Below are 26,436 nucleotides of genomic sequence, written 5' to 3'. Positions count from 1 at the left end.
TGCTGTAAATTCCACCTAATACAATAGCATTCTCTTCATACTACCAGTCAGTCAGAAAAGAATGGGCCATTTTCACAAGAAGTCTGTTTAACTAAGCCTAAGATACTTAGTTTAGGGCTGTTTAGTTTAATTGTGGACAGGTGCACAGAAAAATGCCTTCTCCTTACATTGTGCCTTCAGTTATTTATTTAAAAAATATCACTAAGATAAACTGGTACTTAATCTGAAATCCTATGCATATCTGTAAGCAGTCAAAAAACGTGTTCTGCTCCTGAGGTAAAATTACCTATCTATCACACTACATGACAGAATTAAATAGAAGAATCATATTGTCTCTTGATGGTTTAGAATAATTTCTGTGGATTAATTAACTAAAACTTTCAGTAATGTGTTCACCTAATACTTTTCTATTCACATTGACTATTTTATGTCCCTTACCAAGATTTCCAGTTAAAATTACAGGCATGGAATCCATCCCATTCTCTGACCAAGAAGTCTCTCTTGCTGAATGCCATGAAGGCTGATGTTCTGTTGTGCTCGGAGCAGTAGAGCACATGCAACACACCATGCTTATGTTTATTAGAGTCAGGCTGAAGAGGTTATATTTGAATTTATGACTGGATTAACTTTCCTCCTTGCCTACAAATGAATTCAGGGTTCATTTTCTGAATGATCACATCTGTTTATATTCTGCAGACACCTGCATATCTTGAGATGACAGCATCTGCTTGAACGCTGTAATCAGTTATTTCTCAACAGAGGAATTGCCAATTTGGTAAATAAAGCTCATAATATAAAGAACACGGAAAATGTTATTAGACTTGCCTAAGGGGGAAAATATCCAAAGTAGGTAGATAAAGAAGCTTTGGCATCTTAAACTTTACAATGTAGAGCTCCTATAATGCAAATTTCAGTCAAAGGCAACCTGGCCAAAGAGACATATATTCAAGGAAACAATACCTGCAAAGGGACCTTTATTTTTGTCTCCAGGTAATACGGTAGCTGCTTCCAGCATAGAAGAGAATTTTCTAAGATGCAAGCTGCCTCCTAGCTCCTCTAATTTTTTATTTTTATTTGTGTCCCACCATTTTTAATAATAAAAATTATCATAAATCAAAGCAGTGAATATATTCAAAACACCACCCTCCTCGTATTTTCATCACCATAACCACCCTATGATGTGAGTTGGGCTGAGAGAGACTGACTGGGCCAAAGTCACCCAGCCAGCTTTCATGGCTAAGGGGAGGCTTGAACTCATAGTCGCCAGGTTCTATAGGTATCTCTCTTCTCACGCATGAAAATTTCTCTGAAATTTAAGATCAGGCAGCCTGTTACTGATTTACATTTGAATTTACCTGGGAACCAGATTCTTCAATAGAAGAACTGATGCTCAGTTTTTAAGTTATTTTTTAAAACTTTGAATAAAAAAAACACCTGACAATATAAAGTAAACATTAAACATTCTTTATTGTTTTATTTGAATGCCTTGCCCATGGTTAGCCATACATATATACATACAGACATTATTCTGTAGATGTGTAATTCTAAAAAAAAAAAACAAGACACAAACTGAAATATTGGCTAACAGTAACATTGAACATTTGGCAAACTTTTGGTTTCTGTATTATTCAGTGGAAGCTTTTGTTTAAAATTCCATATTAGAAACAATATTTGCCTGCAGCACTCCTTTTTGTGAAAGGGTGTCAGAGAAAGGATTGTTGGCAACATACTTTTCAAGAGCATAGCTTTTCCCAAACCCATTTGGCCCTTAATTCCGAATTCAACCATTGCAACTGACCCGTAGAGGCATCTGTGCAAGGACACAGGGTGCTTTTTGTGCACTGCTAAAGGTAGAAGGCACTCACTGACAGCAGCACGAAACTGAAGAAGATGCTGGCCCCCTGAAGAACTTCTGCTGTCTTCACCTGTTTTAGCAGTTGGATTTTAATCAAAATGGACCAACAATTCCTGAGAGGGGGAGAACAAAAAGAAAGAGAAAGAGTAAGTGTCTTTCCAGTAACTGGATTGGCAATGTAACATGGAATGCAGTAAAATAATGTTTTATATTTCAAATCTTGAATGCAAAAGTTCTTACAATTTGTTTTGCATTGGAAAATTCTCCTGAAATCAAGAAACAATACTAAATTGAGATGGTGTTTGCTTTTTATTGCATCAATATCAACAGTCTCCTATGGAAATTTTAGTTTAACATCTGAATGAAACTGCTAGGATAAAGCTGCCTGTTTGGGGTGAGGTCAGTCATTCAGAATACAGCTGGAAGGGACTTTCGAGGTCATCTAGTGCAGCCCCCTGCTCAAGAAGGAGACTCTGTATCGTTTCAAGTGATTGTCTGGTCTCTTCTTAAAAACCTCCAGTGATGAAGCACCCACAACTTCTGATGGCAAGCTGTTCCACTGGTTAATTGTCCTCACGGCTAGGAAGTTTCTCTTTACTTCAGGTTGCTTAATTCCAAGTTATCAAGACAGGGCATGATCAGGGCACCATACTCTGGGAAGTGAAAGCAGTATGGAATAGCCTTTTCTGTTGTAGTCCCAATTTTATGGAGCAACTTACCCTTGGAGACAGGTTTGGATCCTTCCTTCCTGGGGAGGGGAAGGCATGACTATCTTTAGTGTTTTGATTTTTTACAATTATATTTATGTGTGATTTGTATTTTAAGACAGCTGTTTGATATTATTATAAAACACCCAGAATCATGAGATGGGATGGTATCATGTCAATTAATTAATTATTAATTCTAATTAATTAATTAATTAATTAATTAGAATTCTTCACTCTGTTGGAAAAGTGATTCATTCAGTACAATTACTTTTCATTTATGGAATAAATATGAAAGTCTTGAGCAAAATACTATGAAAGAAGGCTGACAGCATATACCTCAGTGGTGTGTATGTTTTTTGTGATACCAAGATTATAGCAGAAATTGGCCCCCGAGGCTGAATACATACATTTCATTATCTGCTAATATTTGTACAAGTTTCTCTCTCTCTCTCTCTCTCTCTCTCTCTCTCTCTCTCTCTCTCTCTCTCTCTCTCTCTCTCCCTCCCTCCCTCTCTCTCTCACACACACACACAGAGTGTGAAAGGCCAAGCAAGAAAAGCTTTGCCCCAGTAATCAAGGACACTAAGCAAATTGTTAGGTGAAGGAAAGAAATCATAATCTACCCCTTTCCTACACATATTGCTGCTATCAGAGAATCTCTTTCTATAACCTACTTTCTTATAATCTGGTTTGGGATTTTCTAAGTAAGAAATACTATATAAATGATTTAAACATCTTGAAATAAACAGGAAGTCCTTTACTATATCTCCAAGCAAAACAGCCCACTTAATATATTGTTTCTCTTTTATTCCAATCAAAGCGAGTCCCTTGCAGCTCAATGATCATGTTTCTGAGATTCACATTAAGAGGAGAAGGGAAATGAAGAGTTTGCAAGATCAGCAGCCAGCTAGAAAGGTTTCGGTCAATGAAGTGGAAAGGATAGACAAACTGCTTCTATGGAGCTATAACAAAGACACAACCTAGAATCTGGTCATTCCATATTGACAAATGGGTATGATGTTTGACCTCTAATTGTATTCTCAAGGAAATTCACTTTGGAAGTTCTAGAAGCTAACAGAAAGAGTGTCACATTGTCAGGATACATTTTTCACAGATTCAAAGCTGGAGAATTTGGCTCCAAAAGCTATTCTAATATTCACTTTAAGCATTTTGCTGCATTTGTAAAGTGTTAAGATACTCATGATGTTCATCTTAAAAATATGGGAGTGTTGATTCTCCTCATAAGATGTTGTCTCTTAAATCTGCAGCAACAATCTGTGTTCTTCTATTTTCAGAAACTTGGGAAAATAATATCAATTGGTATATTTCAACAAATACAATTCCTCCAGCTGAAAATTGTCTGCACAAATCTGGTGACGAGAGTTGTTGAAGTTTGTATGCCAATTAGATTATTTTATTGGCATTAGATTAACAAAAACAAAACTGCATCATAAACAAATTCTAGTCCTTAAAAAAGACCAAAATCAGGGCCAGCCACTGGCTTCCTAATCTGTAGCTCATTTCCCCAAAGGTTGCTGCAAACAAAAGCTGCAGTTGATGGCACTATCAATCAGTAGAAGCTGCACTCAACAAGACACTTGATAAAATTACTTCTGAGAACAAGTTGTGGGTGGAAGGACTAATTACTATTTCTCCCTCATCCTAAAAAAGACAAGTTGGATTCATGAAGGTTATGGAACTGACACTGATTGGAAGCCAAAATGCTTTCAGTGCTCATTAGTCACTGCCAGGTCATTTATAGTGACATAGTCTAAGGTCCCAGCTCCATCTCTTAGCCTGCACTATTCCAATCCTGAAAACACTGGTATAAGAATCATCCAAATACAGGCAGTCCTTGACTTACAACAATTTGTTCAGTGACTGTTCAAAATTACATCATTGAAAAAAATGTGACTCCTGAACACGTTTCACGGTTATGATTTTTGCAGCATCTCCATGATGCGCTTCAAGGTATTGGTTACCACCTTTAGAGCGCTCTATGGCATAGGACCCAGGTATTTACGAGACCGCCTTCTGCCACCGATAGCCTCCCACCGACCAGTACGCTCCCAGAGAGGAGCTCCTCAGGGTGCCGTCAGTCAAACAATGCCGACTGGCGGCCCCCAAGGGGAGAGCCTTCTCTGTGGGGGGACCTACCCTCTGGAATGAGCTGCCCCCGGAGATACGGCGGATCCCGGATCTACGCACCTTTCGCTGTGCCCTAAAGACGTTTTTATTTCAACAAGCCGGGCTGGCCTAAACTCTTTTAAATTGTTTTAATTTTTAAACTGTTTAATTATGGGTTTTAATACAGGGGTGCTTTTAATTGTGGGCCAAATTAATTTAATCGGATTTTAATACTGGTTTTAAATTTTGTATTTTTTGTGTTTTATCTGTTGGCTGTTCACCGCTCCGAGTCCTTCGGGAGAAGGGCGGTATATAAATATAAACAATAAATAAATCAATCAATCAAAATTCAGATGCTTGGCAACTGGTTCACATTTATGACTGTTCCTGTGTCATGTGGTCAAAAGATCATGTGATCACCTTTTGTGACCTTCTGACAAGCAGGGGAAGCCAGCTTCATTTAGCAACTATGGCAAGAAAGCTCATAAAATGGGGCAAAACTCACTTAACAAATGTTTCGCTTAACAAACAGAAATTTTGGGCTCAATTGTGGTCGTAAGTAACATCCTTCCCTGACTCCAAGAACTGCCAAAACCTCATTCACTTAAATTGTAAATTTCAAAAGAACTCTATTAGAAAATAGTCTCTGCAGAACAATGGATTGTTTTGATCTTACTTTTTGACAGCCAAACTTCCCCTACCTTTTGTACTTTATAAATGATTTTTAATCCTATGCTTTTATGTTTTTTATTATTTATATTTCACATTCATTTGAATATTTCTAAAATGCCATACTGGAATTATAATACTTATAATAAATAGATTTAATCTACGTAGTAAAATGCAAGAAGATGTAATCTGTTTTCTCCTATTTCTTTGATGTCAGCTGGACATCTCATCATGCTGGTTGTTGTTCACATTTAAATCACTATTACTTGCAAGTCTAATGTGTGTCAAGTACCAGAGGCTTCAGGCAAATTCTCCAACCTCACTGTCTAAAAGATGTAAAAATGTCCCTGCCCTGCATTTATTGTCGTGCAAATGAGTATAAGAAAGCAATTCTTGATGTAGAGTATTGCAATACTATTCTCTCTATCAATTATTTGAAAATGTACGTGCTGGTGCCAAATAGGAGCAGATTTTCTACAATCCATAATGTGTGTGTGTGTGTGTGTGTGTGTGTGTGTGTGTGTGTGTTTCAGGTATTTTATCTATGCTGAAGAGCTAAATTGTTCTTCATTATTATATTTACCATGAGGAACAAGAGAAGCGTTTATGGAATTATCTGGCTCAGGTGCCAAAATATTTAATACTGTAAAATATTGCCAGGTAGCAAAATCTCTTCAATTCAGTGTTGCCAAGGTTCAAGTCTCCACCCGGCAAGGCACAAACCATGAAGCAAGAATCATAACACAACTTCTATAAACCATGTTTAATGGCAGGATTAAAAGTGAGGTGCAGAATTTGGAAATCACAATAAGAATTTTCCAGCCCTCATTTATTACTGAGTTTAATAAATCTCTTTAAACTGCTTGAATCCCTTGTTCTGAGGCGTTTGGCAGCCTGAACCAAGCTGCAGTTTATGAAGGCTCTTTTTTTAATCTCCTGGTCCTTTATGTTTAACATTCCTATCGGCTCTAACACCAAGGTGGCCTTCAATCCTTTTCAGGTGCAGGAAAAAGGTGTGCCCAATTGCAGAAATGGTTACAAGGCAGGATGCTGGCAGCACAATTGACTCCCCAATATGGGTATCATGAGACATGCGTACATATTCAATCTTTTCTTCGTTCTTAATTTTTGCTATTTTTAAACTTTAAAAAAAAATATAAAAACCCATGTGCCATTTTTGAATTAAGAAAATGCTGGTGTATACATGTTTGCCTATTTATCTAACCACTCTTTTTTTTTTTTTAACACAGCTCATATTCATCTCTTTTCTAGGCAATAGTCATTATTTTGTTGTTCTGACCTTTGATAGTCGGGACATCATTTTGCCAGCATCCAAAATTATAATCAAACACCTCTGCCCTCCGTGCCCCTTCAATCCCCTATTCCCAGCCCCAGATGCAAGTTTTCTCTTTCAGATATCATTCAGTTTATTTTGGTTCACTCTTCAACACCATCTAGACATTTTATAATCATTCCTTTTTTTTCTAAAGTGTTAGCTACTCCTAATTTTATATTGTCTGCAGATTTGATCATCATCTCCTTGATCCCTCCATTCAAGTTACTAATAAAAATAATCTAAGCCTTGTTTTATTGTTTCATTAAACAGGATATCATGAGAGACTTCGTTGAATGTTTTGCAAGGTTAGGCTAGAGTAAATCCGTATTGGAAAGACAGTGAGATCTCAGATTTGATCCTTTTGATTGCTGATAGGTCTTTACTTTCTGTTAATGAACTCGGTCTTTACTAACGCAATGGAAAGACTGATCAATAGTGTTCCCTAGGGTCAGCATTTAATGATGTGTTTTAAAAATTAGACTCAACGATATTATGCTTTTATTTCTTGAGTTTATCTTTCTCATTTTTTCTCCCATTTTTTTTCACCCCTCTCCCCCTTATATTAAGGAAAATAAAAACATTTAAAAAATGACTCATTGGATAATATTAACTTCCTAAGAGGAACAGAATCAAACAAAGATGGAAACAGGGTACGTGCTATAGAAATAATCATAAAAGTAATGAGACTAAAATAACTATTTTAGAATAAATTTTATTTATGGGGACAATGTATATAGCAGGTTAGGAAGTGTCTGATCCTTCCAACACTAAGTTGCAATGGAAGCTAGAACAAATTGTGGGAATGAGCATATCTCCACATAAGGGGTTCAAATGTTACTAGTCTTTGCTGACAACAGCAATATATGTAATATATATATATATATGTAGTCCTCAATTTACAGCCATAAGGGAACTTGACCATCAATGTCATAAGTCGTGACTGTCATAAAGCAGGCCACCCATGTGACTGATCTGATTTTATTACCTTTTTTGCAGCAGTCATTAAGTAAATATGGTTGTAAATAGAATGCCACAGTCATTACGCAAATACATTGTTTGCTATGGGACGGTTTTGCTGAAAACTGACATTTATTTCTGGTTTTCAGCAAAAGCGTCATAAAATGCAGTCACATGACCACAGGATTAGGCAAATAGCCAGAAATGAAGGCCAGTTGCCTGGCACCCAAAATGCAATTGTGCGATCATGGGGGGGGGGCAGCCTTAGAACTTTGAAAAGAAGTCATAAGTACCCCGGGGGGGGGGGTCCATTGTAACTTCAAATGGTCACTAAGCAACCAGTAGTAAGTTGAGGGCAACCTGTACGTCAGGAGTGGGTTCTACTTACCTTTACTACTGGTTCGCAATGGGGCCGCCCGGACACATTTGCTTTGCTTGCACACGCATGCTTCTGTGCATGCGCAGAAGCTTCCTGATGGGGTCGGTGGGCAGAGCCTCCCGCCGGTTTTACTACTGCTTCTTGTGAACCAGTCCAAACCGGGGGCAACCCACCACTACTGTACATGTTACTGATTAGCAATTATTCTTGCATGTTTGCAATAAGGCAGAACAAAGCAATAATGGCAATATGTACTTTGATAAAGATCAATCATTATAGCCATTAATAAGGCTAACTAATTGATACGTTAACTGTCAATGACAAAAGGCTTGATATCTTTGAATTGGCATGGTTCATAAAAAAATAAAACCACAGACTACAGAGGTAGTCCTCAACTTATGACCACAATTGAGTCCAACATTGCCATTGCTAGGAAAATAGTTGTTAAGTGAGTCACGCCTCATTTCACAATCTTTTTGCCACAGTTGCAAAGTAAATTACTACAGTTGTTAAGTGAATCATATGGTTGTTAACCAAATCTGACTTCTCCCATTGACTTTGCTTGTCAAAAGCCAGCTGGGAAGGTTGCAAATTGTGATTACATGACCCCAGGACAGTGGAACCATCATAAATACATGCCAATTGCCAAGCACCCCAATTCTGATCACGTGACTGCGAGGCTGCTGCATAAATATGAAAACCAGTGATAAATCACTGTTTCAGTTCCATTGTAACTTCAAACGGTCGCTAAAAGAATGGTTGTAAGTCAAGGACTACCTGTTACATAATTTATGGCATAATTATTGCTTTTTCTTTCGTGCTGTAAATCTGCCATCTTCTTCCAGCTATTAGAAAACACTATCAACAATCCTTTAGTTACTGAAAAAGCAACTAAAAGTATTTGGCCAATGCAGAAGTCATTTCTTAGAAATGGTTCATTGTCACTGCAACCATCTGAATCCCAATCTTTCCCTCCGTTATGTAATCCTCAATAATTGCATTGCTAAATTGCCACAATCCTTGTAAATGTTTGAGTAATAGAGAGATATACTCCACAGACAGCAGGCCGCTGATGGCTTCCAGATGTTTTGCTGTAAAGGCCCCGTAAGTCACCCAGATTCTGCTATTGAAGTCTAAGAATTCACATTTCCCAGGGTCTGTTAATTGTCTTGTTTTGCCTTGTCTTCCTGGCTTTTTCCCTTGCATTTTATTCACAGGTCTGCTTTCCTCTCATTGCAGTGTCTGCCCCTACCAGCTCTCTCCTTCTTTCTCCACTCATTCCTTTCTAAACACCCAGACAGGAAAATCTTACAGCTTGAAACAGTTGGCAATGTTATGAAACAAGTTTGTTTTGTTTCACAGCTTCATTACATTTAATATCACAGTTTATCATTCTGTACGATATATTATTTTATGAAGTCAACATGCTATTTGTAAATATTTCTAATCTAGTTTGAGATACTAAAGGTAGACAGTATAGTCATACCTCAGTCCAACTATAAACTATGAGCATCCAAACAGGTGGGGAGTGAGAAAATGAACCCAGCAGGAAAATATTCATTATTCTGCCAAGTTTCATCCTATGTTTTCTGCTTAATTATTTGATTCCAGCTACCGATGGATTCTAGCGTACTCTCTGATGACTTAGTCTTACACACATAGGAAAATATATTGGAATGGCACAGTTTAATTATGTAAGTTCTGTCTGAAATGGTAGTCTACTCTTTAGAATAGCATAGCATAGCATAGCATAGCATAGCATAGCATAGCATAGCATAGCATAGCATAGCATAGCATAGCATAGCATAGCACAGCATAGCATAGCATAGAACAGCATAGAATAGAATAGAATTTTTATTGGCCAAATGTGATTAGACACACAAGGAATTTATCACCACAAAGATAGCAGGTACAATTCTTTATACGTTTCCTTTAGTATTAAAAAAAAAAAATTGGAGGGCATATCCTTTATTGTTTTTATTCCATGTGTTTAACTCTTTTGTCTTTTTCTTACATATTTTGAATCTAAATATTTTATATGAACGAGTTTTACGGACATAAATAGAAAAATTACAAAATGAAAAAAAAAAAAAAACCCACAGGAAAGAAATAAATGAATCACTGCGGTTGTTAAGCTAGTAACACAATTGTTAAGTGAATCTAGCTTCCCCATTGTCAGAAGGTTGCAAAAGATAAATCACATGACCCCCAGGACACTGCAACTGTCATAAATACAAGTCAGCGGCCAAGCGTCTGAATTTTGTTTACGTGACCACAGGGATGCTGCAGTGGTCATAAGTGTGAAAAACAGTCACAAGTCACTTTTTTCAGTGTCATTGTAACTTCGAGCAATCATTAAACAAATGGTTGTAAGTCAAGGACTACCTGTATTTTCAAATCTACCTTGGTGTGAAAAGTAATTAATAATTTTCCAAGCTTGCAAAATATCATAAAATCTGTGCCATAGAAAAATACACTAAGCCATTTTGTTATTAGTACATAAAATTACCTTTTTAAAAATAGACAAGCCACAGTTTTTTCCAATCCAATCCTTAATATTAGGAATATTACTACTACTCCAATTTCTCAAAATAAGCATTTTAGCAACTTCTCAATTCTGATACCTGTTGCTTTTTAAACTTTTTTGCTCAATTTTGCTTTGGCCAGCTGCTATTTTTCCTGAAAAATGACCTCATATAAGTAAGGTGATTTTAAGATAAATGTTTAGTACAAAGTTCCTTCCCTTTTGTACTAAATTTATTTATATTCAAGATTACAAGTTCCTTCTTTAGTGAGGAAAAAATAATGAAGACCACAGCATAGGACCTAGAGAGTTAATGTGAAAAATAAGGAAGATAACCTTGACAGAGATATGCAAACTCCATTGTCAAGTTGACAAGGAATAACACTATGTTATTCTCTATCTGTAAAGCCTTTTAACTAACTGATTTTTACTCTGCTTGCAATGTGACCACCAGTATATTCACGTATCAGTATTTGGATACGCCAAATAATGTAATTGAGAATGGAAGTGAGGTGATGTAGTGGTTGTATTAATAGTTTGTGCCCTGAATATCATAGACAACAGTAGTGCCCACTACCCAGTCATATGTGTTTATTTATTAAGGAGAATCTCTGTGTTGAATAATTCCTGTTTTTCACACAGCATAAAAAAGGCAGCGACATACAACTATAGCCCCTCACATCTTCACACAGTGGAATAATTCATATCCTCTATTGATCTCTAGATATTCTACACCTCACCTTTGTTCATGCATTTTAACATATTGATTTTCCTAGCACAATTGCTCTGATCACTGTTATCACCTGGGGAAAGCCTACATTATTGCTCCACTTGGAACAAGCTTTTTTTTTTTTTTTTTAAACCTGTGGTGAAATCTCACCCATCCCTAAGAAACAGCCAAAAAGAGAGACCAAAGGCTGAATCTCAGGCTTCTTCCAAACAGCCTTTTCCAATGACTCAAGGCAAGGGAAAAACACCTCTGAAAACTGAAAAGTACTGTGAAAGGAATACTGTCTAATTCTGTTATAGGTCACTATTGTGACAATGACTGGAAATTAACACAAAAAGATAATACCAAAAACTGCAGGTGTTTTTATTTTTTGCTTGTACATCTCACTTTTTTTAAAAATTATTTATATAATATTTTAGATACCTTTTCAGCAATCTGGTGAGGTGAAATAATAATGTGCTTATTTAACAGAATATGAAATCATCTGATGAGCACAGAACTCTCCCAAGTCTCACCCATTTCTTAGCCATTTGGTCTAAGGTAATGCAATAATGATTGCCTTAACTTGTAACAGAATAGTGATGAATGCATGCTACAGGCATCTCTTTTCATTTCAAGCTACTTTTAATCATGTATTAACAATTTCAGTATGAAGAGGCCATTGGCATATTCTTTAGAGCTAAAGAATGAATTTAAAAGATTTAAGTAGCATATCTTTAAGGTATAGCAGAAGGAGACTTGATGATGAAGTTCTTTGCCAAAAGTCTGTAGAGATTCTCAGTCATCCAGGTCATGATTGTCCCAAAGGTGCTTTTTTAGGAGGCAACTGGACTTCCTTGTTTTTTCTTTTGAAGATGTTTCACTTCTCATCCAAGAAGCTTCTTCAGCTCTTGACAGGATAGTGGGGAATGGAAGGATATATATAAATCCTTCCATTCCTCACTATCCTGTCAGAACGGAAGAAGCTTCTTGGATGAGAAACGAAACATCTTCAAAAGAAAAAACAAGGAAGTCCAGTTGCCTCCTGAAAAAGCACCTTTGGAAGTTCTTTGCCAGTTACCCTGAAATATAAAACTTGTATATTTATTAATATTTTAAAAGTTGCAAAAACTTTACGGGGAAGAAATGGCAGATTGAAGATGGTTCTTTGTAAAAAGGAGCCAACAACTGAATTATAGAATAAAGAACTGGTGAGTAGAATGGCTCCTTATTAATTCCTCTCTAGATAAGAAAAGGACTCGAGATAGCTCACCAGTGCTCCAAACAGCACCTCTTTATGGGGAAATTGCAAAATAGCAGTTTCCATGGGTTTAGAATTCTGGGAGATGAGGGACTAGTCATCTTGCTCAAATTGCAGTTGACACCTTTGAAAGGACATTTACGTTTGCATACTTCCTTTCATAATCACTTTTGGAAACTGCTTGTAAACTACTTTTCAGCTATTAGAAATCTTTGGATCAACACATTTTATAGCACTGGGTAAATCTTTAACATAAAAAATTTTAACTACAAAAGTTTAATAACTTTTTCTTTCCTTTCTATACCTTCAAATTTGTTTACTTATATTTTTTTATTTTAGTTTGCATTAGTTTTTATGTTGCGATTGCAACTTCTAATAAGATTATTTTAAGAAAGTTGTTAAAAGCTTGGTTATTCAAATAAGTTATTTGGGAATTAGAGATGTGATAATTATATATGTAACCATTATTTGTTATGATTTTAAGAAGTCAATGTTTCATAGATTGTATTTATCGTTAAATATGTATGTTTTATCAATGAGGAAAACAGGATGTTGGGGACCTCACATAGAACAGATCATTAATCAACAGAATCTGAAATCTGAAATAATAGTAATATCCAGTCATAGATCATATTTTAAAATCTGGCAACTGTTAATCTGGTTTGAGGCAATAAGATTGTATCAACCACAAAGAAAAGTTGAATTGTCTCTAGCAGTCCAAAATGACAGTGAGCGAAATTGACCTCAAGTATACTTGTTCTTTCCATTCTGCACCCTTAACAATTTCACATTTTTCTATAATCATGTGGCATAAAACACAACAGCCACCATTACTTTACAGAAAAAGTTTATAAAGCACAAAACGTCGACTACCTTCCAATGCAACTGGATTAACCCCCACTGCTCTCCGTGTTCCCTAGACCCCAGAAGGGATAAAGGATTCCAATTGACACATGATGTTTTCTGAAGTGGAATAATGAAAACCTGCAAAGATTCCTTTCAGGTTTTAAGGGGATTAACAGGAGCTTTATAAGTATTTATGAGTAAACCTCAGCTAGTAGTACACAGAAGGAATTCTTTCCTTTCAATTCTGAATAAAGTTCGGTTAATCTCACCCAGGGATATAACAGAACCTCCTTTATGCACAGTATAACTTGAAAATAGTTACAAAATGGAAGACAGGTTAACAATATCAGGAAGGGTTGGGAAAAAATGTTTTCCTAAGGTCACTAAATGAAGCACTACGACTGTACATTTTGCAAACAAAAGCAAACTGTTTCATCTCAAGGGCAGGCAAATACAAGAAAGTTCAGTAGGAAGAAACGGTTATCTTTCTCTGTACCAGTGTAGTTTCTGTTATTAAGCAAAGCTGTTAAATGAGTTGTGTCTGATTTCACAACCTTTTTTTTATGGTTGTTAAGCAAATCACTGCAGTTGTTAAGTGAAACATACTTTTGTTAAGTGAATCTGGCTTTCCCCAGTGGCGCAGTAGTCAGAATGCAGTACTACAGGCCACTTCTGCTGACTGCCGGCTGACTGCAATTTGGCTGCCTTCAAATCTCACCAGGCTCAAGGCTGACTCAGCCTTCCATCCTTCTGAGGTCAGTAAAATGAGGACCCAGATTGTTGGGGGGCAATATGCTGTGTAAACCACTTAAAGAGGGCTGTAAAGCACTGTGAAGCGGTATATAAATCTAAATGCTATTGCTATTTTGTTTGTCAGAAGCCAGCTGAGAAGGTTGCAAATGGCAATTCCATGACCCTGGGATGCTGCAACCACCATAAATAATGCTGATTGCCAAACACTTGAATTTTGATAATGCTCACTTAGGGATGCTACAATGGTCTTAAGTACAAGGACTGATTGTAAATTTTTTCAGTGCTGCTGTTTTTCCAACGGTTACTAATGAATAGTTGTAAGTCAAGGACTACATGTATGTCAAGGGTCTTCAGACCTTTCTAAAATAGCAGCAGGGCTAAGGGAGGGTTCACTAAGAACCTTGGCAAGATATCCCTTCTCCACATTTTCCTCTAATTTGCGTACAGACATAAGCAAAATCTTTAATCTTTAATAGTGGCAGTGGAAGGAATTATCATCCTTTTAAAGTTTTGTTTTATTAAACATCCTTTCTTCTCTAACATCTGAATTAGGGACCTATAAAGGAAATATATCATAACCACTACTGCTATACAGTTGAACTCATTTAAGTATCTTTAAATTTTCTATATATTTCAATTTCTGCTTGGCTAACTTTTCTAAAATCAGCCATTTTTGCACTTTTAAATCCCTACAGCAGGAATGTGGTGTACTGGTGGCCCACAGGCCGGATGCATCACACGCAGGCCACGCCCACCCCAGGTCTGTGAATGGGAAAACATTGTGAAACATCATGTGACATCATGTTGCCGCGAGTTTGACACCGTGCCCTACAGTAAAATGAAGCACAGGTGGGAGGATGGTGTGTATCTAAGAGAAGAATAGATGCTGCTTTAGATGCTGCTCTTAATTCTCTGCTTAGTGACATAGCGAAATTTCACCCAGAAGCATTATGAGCTCAACTTCCTTTGTTTAACTGTTCACACTTTTATTAAGTTGCCATTCAGCAGGCTCTAATTTTATTTGCATGAGAGCTATATTTATCTTGTGTGTGCAGGTGCCAATGTTGCTCCCATTCCTCCTCGATAGAAAAACAATGTGTTGGCAAAGATGGAAACAATCAGAGACAGAAAATACACCCACCGATCTCTATATGTATCTCAGAAAGACTATCTTAAATTTTAATGAGCTTGCAGGTGGAAAAAATGATTTAGGATATGAAGGGAAGTAATCCGTTTGTACAAGCAAAACTACATTACAATGAAGCCATTCTCTTAAAGTGCTACTAAAGCCTCATTCAGTAACAAAGCCTTAGAATTGAGCTATTAGGTATAGATATCTTGCTTATATCTGAGTTGTCCCCAAAGGACAAGAAACTCATAAGTGTAAAAAACTGAAAACAAATCAGACAGTTTTACCTGCTGTACTTTAAATTCCTTGATAAGTCCTGAGAAAGCAGTCAGACAAGGGTGGGGATGGAGTAGGCTGATGTTGTCAAGACTATGAGATATGAGGAAGGTGGCCAAGTGGTGATTACTAAAATGAAACACTGAGAGGAAGCAGTATCCTCAGCATGGCAGTACAGTACATGTATCTCCTACCAGTGGCATGTGGGAAACAGTATGTTGGTTTGCCTGACAGAGTCTGGATTAAAAATCCTAGCTTGCATAGAACAGCACGAACATTGGGCTTAGGTTGTGCTTGAGGAGTCTATCCCAAAATCTGCTGAAATTGATCAGTGTTTTGTCCTTACTATTAGCAGAGCTGATAACGCAATCTTCTCTGTATTATTTAAAAGCATTATGTGAAAGTGGTAACCAAAGGCATGATGGACCACAAAGGATAAAATTCATGGGGCATCTCTGATGAACACTGAATGCAGAAGATTGGAATGCAAAGAACATGAATGACTGTATAAAAGAATCAACATGCATATGTACATAAATGTGTAATTTTAAAATAAGTGAAAGATGAAGATTATGATAGATATGAAACTGGCCTCATCTTGTGGAAGGAAATTGAAGGTATTGAGGAATACATGTACAATGCAGGAATGGAAAAAATAGATTTATAAATGAAAGAAATATATGCTGTTTCTCTCCCCCACCCCTTCATTCTCACACACACATGTGCATACATACACACATACATATTACATACATACATACATACATATATATATATATATATATATATATGTTTTCTCAGGTTTTCGCGGGTGTTTGTATGTAGGTCTTTGGTTATTCGGGTCTTCTCCCACGTAAAATTGGAAGTGTCTTGGCGACGTTTCGACGAAGTCTCATTCGTCATCTTCAGGCTGGTGTTCTCGGCTTCGTGCTTCCAGGAGCTCCTGGAAGCACGAAGCCGAGAACACCAGCCTGAAGATGACGAATGAGACTTCGTCGAAACGTCGCCAAGACACTTCCAATTTTACGTGGGAGAAGACCCGAATAACCAAAGACCTACACACACACACACACACACACACACACACACATATATATATATATATATATATATATATATATGCATGCATGCCAGAAAGTATGATTCAACATTATCTGAATTGATGTCATCTAAATTGTTAATAGAAATTCATGGGTTGTGACAATTTCACATTACACTCTAGTAAACCGTGATCATGAAAGAACCAGGGATATGATTGGGGAAAAACTGTGAAACATGTAATTTAGGGTGGGAGGGGGTGGGGGGGGAGAAAGGTGGCAGGAATGGATGGCAGGAATGAGATCAGGTAGTCCTTGACTTATGACCACAACTGAGCCCAAAATTTCTGTTGCTAAGCAAGACAGTTATTAAAAGAATTTTACTCCATTTTACGACCTTTCTTGCCACAGTTGTTAAGTGAACCACTGCAATTGTTAAGTTAGTAGCACAGTTGTTAAGTGAATCTGGCTTCCCCATTGACTTTGCTTGTCAGAAGATTGCAAAATGTGGTCACATGACCCCCGACACTGCAACCATCATAAATATGAACCAGTTGCCAAGGACTTGAACAGGTGAGCATGGGGATGCTGCAATGGTTGTAAGTTTGAAACATGGTCATTAAGTCACTTTTTTCAGTGCCTTTATAACTTTGAACGGTCACTAAATGAACTCTGGGCAGTTTACAATAACATTTAGGGCATGTTATAATGAAAAAAAGGGAGAAAAGTGTAAAAAAAACAACCCTAATTAGACTGCAGGAAAAGAAATTACATGAACAGAATATAGAAGATAAATTATTCTCCCAACAAAATAAATAGGAAATTGGCATAAGAAAATGTGGAAGAATGAAAAAAAATTTTTTACAAAGTGCCACAGAAGATTGCACTATTGAGAAAGAAAAGAAAGGATTCTTAGTGGACTGAAGTGAAAGAAGCCATGGATGAGGGGAGAAAAAACTACAAAATATAAGAATGGAAGATATATATTCTACAATGCAAATAAAAAGATAATTGCAAACAATGGTGTTAAAAAGAACAAAGAAACAGTTAAGAGTAAAGAAGGCAGAGAAAATGAAGAATGATTTTGATGTTAATAAATTGGAAATAGACAAAGAGGGATAAACAAGGATTCTCCAACAAGAATTGCTTTAAAATTAAAAGCAATGATTGACTTGGGATGAAAAGGATGGTAGGAGGATTGTTTTAGAAATGATGCTGTATGTTAAGGAGTATAACTGAAATGAATACCACGTACAAGATGCAAATTCAAAAAGGAAATCAGACCTTCTGGAGAAATGGATGGACCTTCTGGAGAATATGAATGTGGACTGACTTTTGAATAGAGTGACTGACTTTTTAATGTGTGTGTGAATGCGTATCTGTATCTGATGACTAGAAAAATTAAATTATTGTTCTATTTTATAAATTGAAAGGTGAATCCAAAAACTACACAGGGGTTATTTTGTTAGCTATACCTGAGAAAGCAGCTGACAAGATTTTTGATCGATAAGGTATGAGAAGTGACAACGAGCAAAATCTGAGAACTGCGGTGTGGTTCTATACCACCCAGTGGATATAAAGAGCAGAATTTTGCTCTTCCTCAAATGAATGAGAAATATAAATATGAGAAAAAGAAAGTATATTTTATAATGTTGATTCAGAGAAAGCAAATGGAAAAGTGAATAGAGTTGGATTCTGGAACATTTTGCGCAAATGTAGAGTTGAGAGGTAGTTGATATATACCGTATAATGGAACTAAAGAATAAATGGAAATCTTTGTGAAAGTTTAACAATGAACAGGGAATAAGATGAAAATATGTGATTTCTCCTTGTTTTTCTCATATATTTATTTTAAAAATATACAAGGAACGCTTGTGGTGACATCAGAGACATGTTGATTGGGGACGTAAATGTGTGTTCAATAATATATGCACACAATGCTATGCTGCTGCATCTGAATGCTTTGCAGTGAATGTTACATATACTACATGATGTAATGAGTTGCATAGATCTGCAAATTAATCTATTGAAGACCAAACAGTTCTATACTCCTGAATGCCTCCCTAAGAACATCCTGACAATTCAGAAACGGTGATGTTTTCCACCAGACCAAATGTAACTGAGTAGAGATTCCAACTGAATGCTCCTGCTTATGTGATCAAGGCAATTACAAGTTATAATGTAGTTTTAGAAGGTTATACAATAATAAAGGCATAGGATGAAGCAATTCATTTTTACTAACCACAAAGAAGCTATGGTCTTAATCCTAGAACTTCCTCCAATGTGGCAATATCTTACGTTACACTTGTAATCAGACAGGTTTAGTAGTTTATACAGCAAACAAAATTACAACTCCTAGATTTATCGTTGAACACAACACACTTGACCTGTAAATCTGCCAAAATAAAAGCGGTTACAGAAGAGAAGATCTAAATATCTAAATCACAAAAAGAATATTTCAGAGGTGAAATTCCCCATTAAAGCAAAATCAATCCACAAAATATTCCCCAAATCAAGTACTCTGATAACTGAATTTTATGACATGATCCAATCATGACCAAATTATGAACAGAGGCTTCTTAACAGAGAAAATTTGGTTTTAATGCAATGGGAATATGGCCTCTGCACATAAAAAAAAACTCCGTATCTATTGAAAGTTTCTGAGAAAAAAGAAATCAAATTTTTAGAAATAGACCAGCTATTTGGGGGGGGGGGGAGAGAACCACACGACATGGGCTGGAAAGAGCATGCAATATAGGCATTATGCAGAAACAGGTTTTTTATTTAGCAATACAAGGCTGAAACTTGCAGAAATGTGTAGAATTCTGTAAAGTAGGATCAAAAAAGATGAGAATTATTACATTTCATTTCCAGAATGACATAAATGTAACTTTGAGTTCTGCATATCTGCTGGCTCTATTTCTGTCCTTGGCAGACCTACACACTTGAAAATAAATGGTTTACTTTGAGAAAGGTGCTGAGATTGATCAAGACAAGTGTTAAAATTAAATGAGGAAAAAGGGAAAAAAAACCAACTACCAAGTGTCAGAAATGAAAGGCAAACATTTAAGGCAAGGAATATTTCAAGATGTTAAAAGACTTCTCACATTCTCCATCCTTGATTTGGGAGAGGGAGGAACAGTCTTAAAATGGTTTGGACCTAGTTCATTTACAAAGTTACATGTTTTAAAATGTACCATTGAAGAAAACTTTTAAAATATGTAATTGATTTAAAATCTTGATATTAACATTAGAATCTTTGGAATAAGGAATCCAGAAATGTAGATGACAGAATTAGGACACACATCCTGATGGATTAAATGAATGTCTAATGATTAAACTCAGTGAGAAACAAAAATATTTAAATACTCTTTTGGGTCAAATAATTAATTCATACTGCTACTGAATGCATTATTTACAATAGGTACTTGGAAATGTCTATTTTTTTCTTTCTTTCAGGCTAATGATAATGCTAGCTATTCTTCCCAAGTTAAATAAGATGAAACGTCCAAATGTGTGTTTCCGTTCACTCATACTAAAACAGGTGGTAGGAATTTAAATGAAAATTACCCACAGATAATTTTAAAATCATTCGAGTGACATGAGAGATATTAACTCCTACACTAAAAAGCAAAGAAAGCAAGTAGTTTCAAAACACCAATTGTTTTGAAAGATCTAATTTTGCCTTAATTGAGAAGTTCATTAACTATTTAATGAAGCAAAAAATACTAATGAACTTTTGCAGTATTCAGGTAGACTCCTCTCTCCAAAAGACGTATTTTTCTCCTTCATTCTTATCTAGTTTATGGATCACTCTGCCATACTGGGAGCATTTACAGTTGATTATATTGTATTGAAAAAAACTCTTCTCTGCTCTATGCCTGCAGATATAATTCCATTATATTTGATATCAATATACGAAAGGAACTTAAGGCATGTTAGAGGAGAACTTTGAGCACAAACTGAAACGGATATGATTTACTACTTGTTATAGAGTCTATAGTGGAAAAACAAAGCAGCTTTAGTACTGAAATAAATCCAAACTTTGCTTCAAACTTGTTGATGACAACTTTCTCGGCCATAGCTTTCTACTTGTTAAACTGGAATCAACATGGTACAAGAAGCAGTATCAAAATGCTTAATGATACACACAGCTGATGTGCATTAGAAGACACTGTGACAGAAGAAGAAAAATGCATCATATTATTATATTATTTAGCTTTATAGCACAGCCAGAAGCTCCGCTCCCCACACATACTTATGTAGGCAGGTTTATGGATGGCCTTCAATGGATCCTTGATTTCCAACCAACCATGCCAGAGTTGTTAGTAACTAGGAGCTCTCAACAGGAGGCCTTAAATTACAGCAATCAGCACTGACAGAATTGAAATAAGTCCCTCTCTGCTTTTTCATTGGTCTGCAGACAAAGTAATCAAAACACCATCACTCTCCCTGCAAACCAACCCACCCAACACAAAGAGGACAAGGCAGCTATTTGACTTGTGTCAAGCTTTTTCATTTGTCCCACTCGTTACTATGGCATTGGTCCAGACAACTTGCTCCCCTTTTCATGAACTCTGCGGTGTGCATTTTTCTAAAGCTGCCTATCATTTCCTTATCAAACAGGAAAAAGGAAGGATCACTCGAGATACATCTCAGCCACACTAAGATTTCACTTTCACAGTGGGCTGTAAGTGCCCCTATAATGTTAGCTTTTAAAATCATGTGTTATTATCTGCAGTTGCCATTCAATCTGCAAAGAATAAAGCACTGGGGGTCTCAAGGCCCACACAATAACTCTGTGCAATTGCCAGTGATTGGGCAAACAAAGCTACCATGTTTCAATTATATTGGAAACCTTTCTGTTGTGTGAGTCTGGCAGGATATGTCCATGCATGTATGTAATACAGGCAGGTGAGTAACACTGCCCATGAATGGGCTAGTTACTTTACTAAGATATGCTTTAGTAGCTGGCAGTGCAAATTTGTCTTTTAATAATTACTTACAAATGTTGCTTGTGTACATAAAAGACCATGAGTGAGTATATACCTGAACTCTAAACTTTTCAGAAGAACCCTCCAAAAAAAAAAAAGAAAGCTCCCTTGGATTCATAAATCCAGCTGTGGAACTTTTAATATATCCAGTGTTGTTATAAAGTTCACAGTCACAAGAAACAGCAACTGATCCAACTGAGCAGGATCCAGGACAGATATTGTCTGGAGGAAATTTACTTTTCTGGATTCCTCCCAAGGCTGTATTTCAAGATATAACCCCAAGCAGACTGAAGTGCACACTTCTAGTGCATGCACTTTTAATTGTATTTTGGGGTACAGGAGTTAAAGGTAACATAGAGACTGAAAAGTCTGTAAAAGCAAGCAGAGTAAAAAAGTGGGCAATTTCTCCAGCAGGAGAAAGGTTAAGATGCATTTAGGACTTTAGGTGTCTCTAAGTTTTTCTCTAGAAAAAGTGCAGAGGAGAGCAACCAGGATGATTAGGGGACTGGAGACTAAAACATATGAAGAACGGTTACATGAACTAGTCTAGTGAAGAGAAGGACCAGGGGAGACATGATAGCAGTGTTCCAATATTTGAGGGGCTGCCACAGAGAGGAGCAGGTCAAGCTATTTTCCAAAGCACCTGAAGGCCAGACAAGGAATAATGGATGAAAACTGATCAAGGAGAGATTCAACCTAGAAATGAGGAGGAACTTTCTGACAGTTAGAACAATCAACCAATGGAACAGCTTGCCTTTGGAAGTGATGGGAGCTTCATCACTTTAGACTTTCAAGAAAAGGTTGGGCTGCCATTTGTCAGAAATGGTATAGGGTCTCCTGCTTAAGGCGGGGGTGGGGGGTGGGGTTGGACTAGATGACCTTTAAGGTTCCTTCCAACTCTCTTAATCTGTTAAATTGCTTTTTGCAGGAAATCCTGGCTCAGATACCCGGGTTATCAGTCTAGACAGTAAGTGGCTTTGATGGGCTACAGAAAACCTCATCTCTTTCTGTCAGACAAACAAATTGTCGTAAGATAAAGCAAGATATAAAATTGCACAAAGTCACATTTATGCTGCTTCATTGGTTTACTTTCATTGCTTAAGAGCTTTCCTAACTTTTACTGTACAAAAAAGCAATGTCGCATTAACTGATTTCTCCACAATTAACACATCAAAGCTAACTTTTTCTGGTCTCTAGCTGGTTCCAGAGAGAGAGGGGGATTTTTCTAGCCCCAAATAGCTGCTGCTGCAAATCCACAGGCAAGGATAAATAAAAATACCGAGCTGGTTTTCTTGATGAGTCAAACATATAAGAGCCATAGATTCCTAATCCATCAATTTTCCTCAGCAGTGACCATTTAAGCAGAACTCTTTAATTGCTTTTACAAAATACGAACAACATATCCTCTCAATCCTCTGGTGAGCTATTGGAGCCCAGATATAGTAATACATGTATAAGATGCCAAGGCAGAAATTGATGCACCACTTAGGAAATTAAAAAAAAAAAGAAGTCAGAGGTGAACTGTTTCTTCCAGGATCAAATAGTAAATCAGAACTGAAATAAGTGCTTCAGCTCCTTGTCCCTCAACCAAAAAGTCCATTCTTTTCTCTCTTTTTCTCTGTATCTCTTTCTTTCTTTCTTTCTTTCTTTCTTTCTTTCTTTCTTTCTTTCTTTCTTTCTTTCTTTCCTTCCTTCCTTCCTTCCTTCCTTCCTTCCTTCCTTCCTTCCTTTTTCTTTTTCTCTTCTTTCTTTTCCTTCCTTCCTTCTGTACTTACTTACTTACTTACTTACTTACTTACTTACTTACTTACTTATGTTCTCTGGCTGCCATCTCTGTTTTTCCTATATGCACAAAATAGCACATGATAGTGTTCAAGGTTCTATGATGAAAACTTCCCCAATGTCAATTCATTAAGAAAGAGATGCAGCACAAAGTGCATTTAGCTACACTTTGTCACCCTCCTGAGACCTTACTTTCTCAGCAGCCCATTAATCACCCCATCCACTGATCAATTCATTATGTCACTAATGTCATACTCCTTTTCACAAGACAAAGGGAAAAAAGCTTAAATGAAATGTGAGAATTGTACTTGATATATGAATATTGTTTGACAACTAAAAGCATCACTCACACAATGCTTAGTTTAGTGTAAAGTATGGAGTATGAAACTGGCATATAGGGCTTAGTATTTATGAAAGGAAAATCCTAGAGTTCTCTACAAAATCATATTTTCTCTGACATGGACATAAATTGGCTAAGTACTAGTGGAAAAACACTTTGCAGATGCTCAGACAAGTATCCATTTTCAGTCAAAAACAAATATAGATACTAGTGTTATAGGCTACAAGATTTGATAAAGGCTTTTAAAATTAGATTTGGGTCCCAGAGAGGTGGTTGGTAGTGGTACATGCACAGTTCATGTGTACAAGGTTCTAGGATCAGTCTATAACATTTTTTATAGACTTGAAATTCTCGAGCATTGTTCCAGTCAGAGTCGACAATATTGTGCTCAATGGGTAACAGGATACTTTTGGCTTGATAAAAGATATCTTCCTATGTAGTACTGATAAACCAAAAATTTCACTTTGAAATAAGCCTTGAAAAATGGGGGAGCTAATCTTTAAGTGTTATTTTAGAATTGTCTTCAATGTCTTATCACAAATTAAATGCACTAATAGAATAAGCTTGGAGGTTAAATAATAGTTCCCCAATTCTGACTTCTAGAATTTACTACAATAACAACATATGAAATAGTCAGAATGAATTTGAACACCTGTCTCTTAAGTTTAGTTATTAGTCATTCTGATTTTCCTTTCACATTTTGAGTAGACCTGATTTATAACAATGTTTGGGATAATAATGAAAAAAAAAAACCTATATAATTCAAAGCTCTTACATATAATTGGCAGCCTATTGTTCACCTGACTAGGATTATGATCAATCCTCAGTTCAGTACTTTGCTATTAGCAAAATATTTGAGTCACCATTCTATGATCAAATATGCACTGTAATCTATAAAACGAAGAAAACATAGAGCATCACACACTGTACATGTATACAACCTACACAAAATTGCAGCATGTTGAAACAACTATCATAATTTGCATATTGCAAATGGGCAAGTATCCTACTAGCAAAGAAAAAGATTATGTTGGGATGAGAAACCACTCTGAGTTTGGCAACAATGGAGAGTAGCTGAGGCACAGCAAATTTAGGCAGGGCTGGAACTGATCCTAGGGACAATCTTTGTTTTTAAAACTACATTAAGTCTCTTTTACTACAGTTAAAGATGAGAAACCACCGTGCCAATTTCAAGCAACCTTACCAGAGGTGGTATTCAGCAGGTTCTGACCAGTTCTGGAGAACCGTTAGTGGAAATTTTGAGTAGTTCGGAGAACCAGTAGTAAAAATTCTGACTGGCCCTGCCCCCATCTATTCTCTGCCTCCCAAGTCCTAGCTGATTGGGAGGAAATGGGGATTTTACAGTAACCTTCCCCTGGATTGGGGAGGCAATGGAGATTTTACAGTATCCTTCCCCTGTAGTGGGGTGGAAATGGAGATTTTACAGTATCCTTCCCCTGCCACGCCCACTAAGCCATGCCCACAGAACCAGTAATAAAAAAAATCGAATCCCACCACTGAACTCTAATGCAGATGGAAGGGGCTCTATGGGTCGTTGGAGAGTAAATACAAGTCTCAGAAAGTCAGATGTCTTGATTCAACAGGCCCTGCTGATTTTATTCCTTCGACAGTTCTTATTAACGTAAAGCACAGAAAATAGACACAAGGATGTACATAAAGGGATACAATAATGAACTGTAGATAATTCCTTTATACATAGCAAAGAAAAAAATATTTTGGTGGTCAGGGAGTATATTTATTATTTTGGGGGGAAGAATAAGGCTAATTTGCATGGGATCAATATGCAAAGAAGGTAAATTCATGACATATACAAACAGGTCTAACATTTAAAAAAAAAGTTGGGGAGCTTTTTCTTCTCATTATACTATACCAGTATTAGATGATTTTCACTTCCAAATGTCAAAAAATTACTGCACAGTACATTGTGCATTCTAAAGGGGTGCAAACCCTGATTCTGGGGCTGCATTAGGTTACCCACCCATAATTTAGAGCTGTAAAAAAATATTGCATCCATCATAACTTGCTTAGATGAAGATGATTGGCCTTGTTCATCTTCATCGGCCAATAGAAAGACTCCTGCTTTCAGTACAAGCTGAAGCAACTGAACCATCTTCAAAGCCTCAGGTGAAGTACCATTCAGTCACCAAGATGAAAAAGTGGAGCAAAGACCATTTTCCTTTGTTCTCCAGCTGCTGCTTCCCATCAAAAGCCCATGAGGTCCCAGCAGCCAAATTCCCACCACATAGTATTTTCATGTAAAGATAGAGAAAAAGAGACAAGAGTTAAATAACTTGTTCAAGGTCACTAAGCATGCATGTAGCTAGGAATTTCTAAACAGCCAGATAACATGCTCTCTCCTTGAAACAGACACAAACATTTACACTGCTTATCCAGGTGTTCAGAGCCTGCTGAATTCTATACAGCTCCAGCGAGTAGCAATTATTCTCACGGCTGGCTCATTTGTGCTAAAAGGTATAAAACACCAAAGCCTTCACATTGCATATGCTTTTCTGCAAAATGCAAATTAAGGACTAAAATTTCACATCTGGGTTAAGTAATCGGCTTCCACATATCCCATTTTGTCTGTCAACTTCCAAATTACCCACAGTCCTTTTACAGTTTTAGCCTTTTTTCCCCTTGAGGCACAGATTAAAACAGGATGCAGATATGCTACCTTGCCTGAATATGGCAAAAAAAAAAAAAGTAATAAAAAGAGCCTCTTGTCTACCTGCTT

The 26,436-nt window shown here is 36.8% G+C and overlaps 1 protein-coding gene across 2 annotated transcripts in view; it reads right to left on the bottom strand.

Annotated features, from left to right (window-relative positions):
• Positions 1 to 1,448: 1,448 nt before the first annotated feature.
• Positions 1,449 to 26,436, bottom strand: part of CHCHD6 (coiled-coil-helix-coiled-coil-helix domain containing 6) — a 247,209-nt gene continuing 222,221 nt past the window's right edge. For both annotated transcript variants that reach the window (XM_034431529.3, XM_034431531.3), the window contains one exon: positions 1,449 to 1,968. In XM_034431529.3, the coding sequence (XP_034287420.1) occupies positions 1,945 to 1,968 (24 nt within the window). In that variant the 3' untranslated portion in view covers positions 1,449 to 1,944. The remainder of the gene's footprint in view (positions 1,969 to 26,436) is intronic.

Source organism: Pantherophis guttatus, chromosome 2 (assembly GCF_059756535.1).
Source record: "Pantherophis guttatus breed Tessera chromosome 2, ASM5975653v1, whole genome shotgun sequence".
NCBI classification, from domain to species: Eukaryota; Metazoa; Chordata; class Lepidosauria; order Squamata; family Colubridae; genus Pantherophis; species Pantherophis guttatus.
Note: the sequence above shows the minus strand (reverse complement) of the source record. Positions and strands in the feature narration are given on the sequence as shown.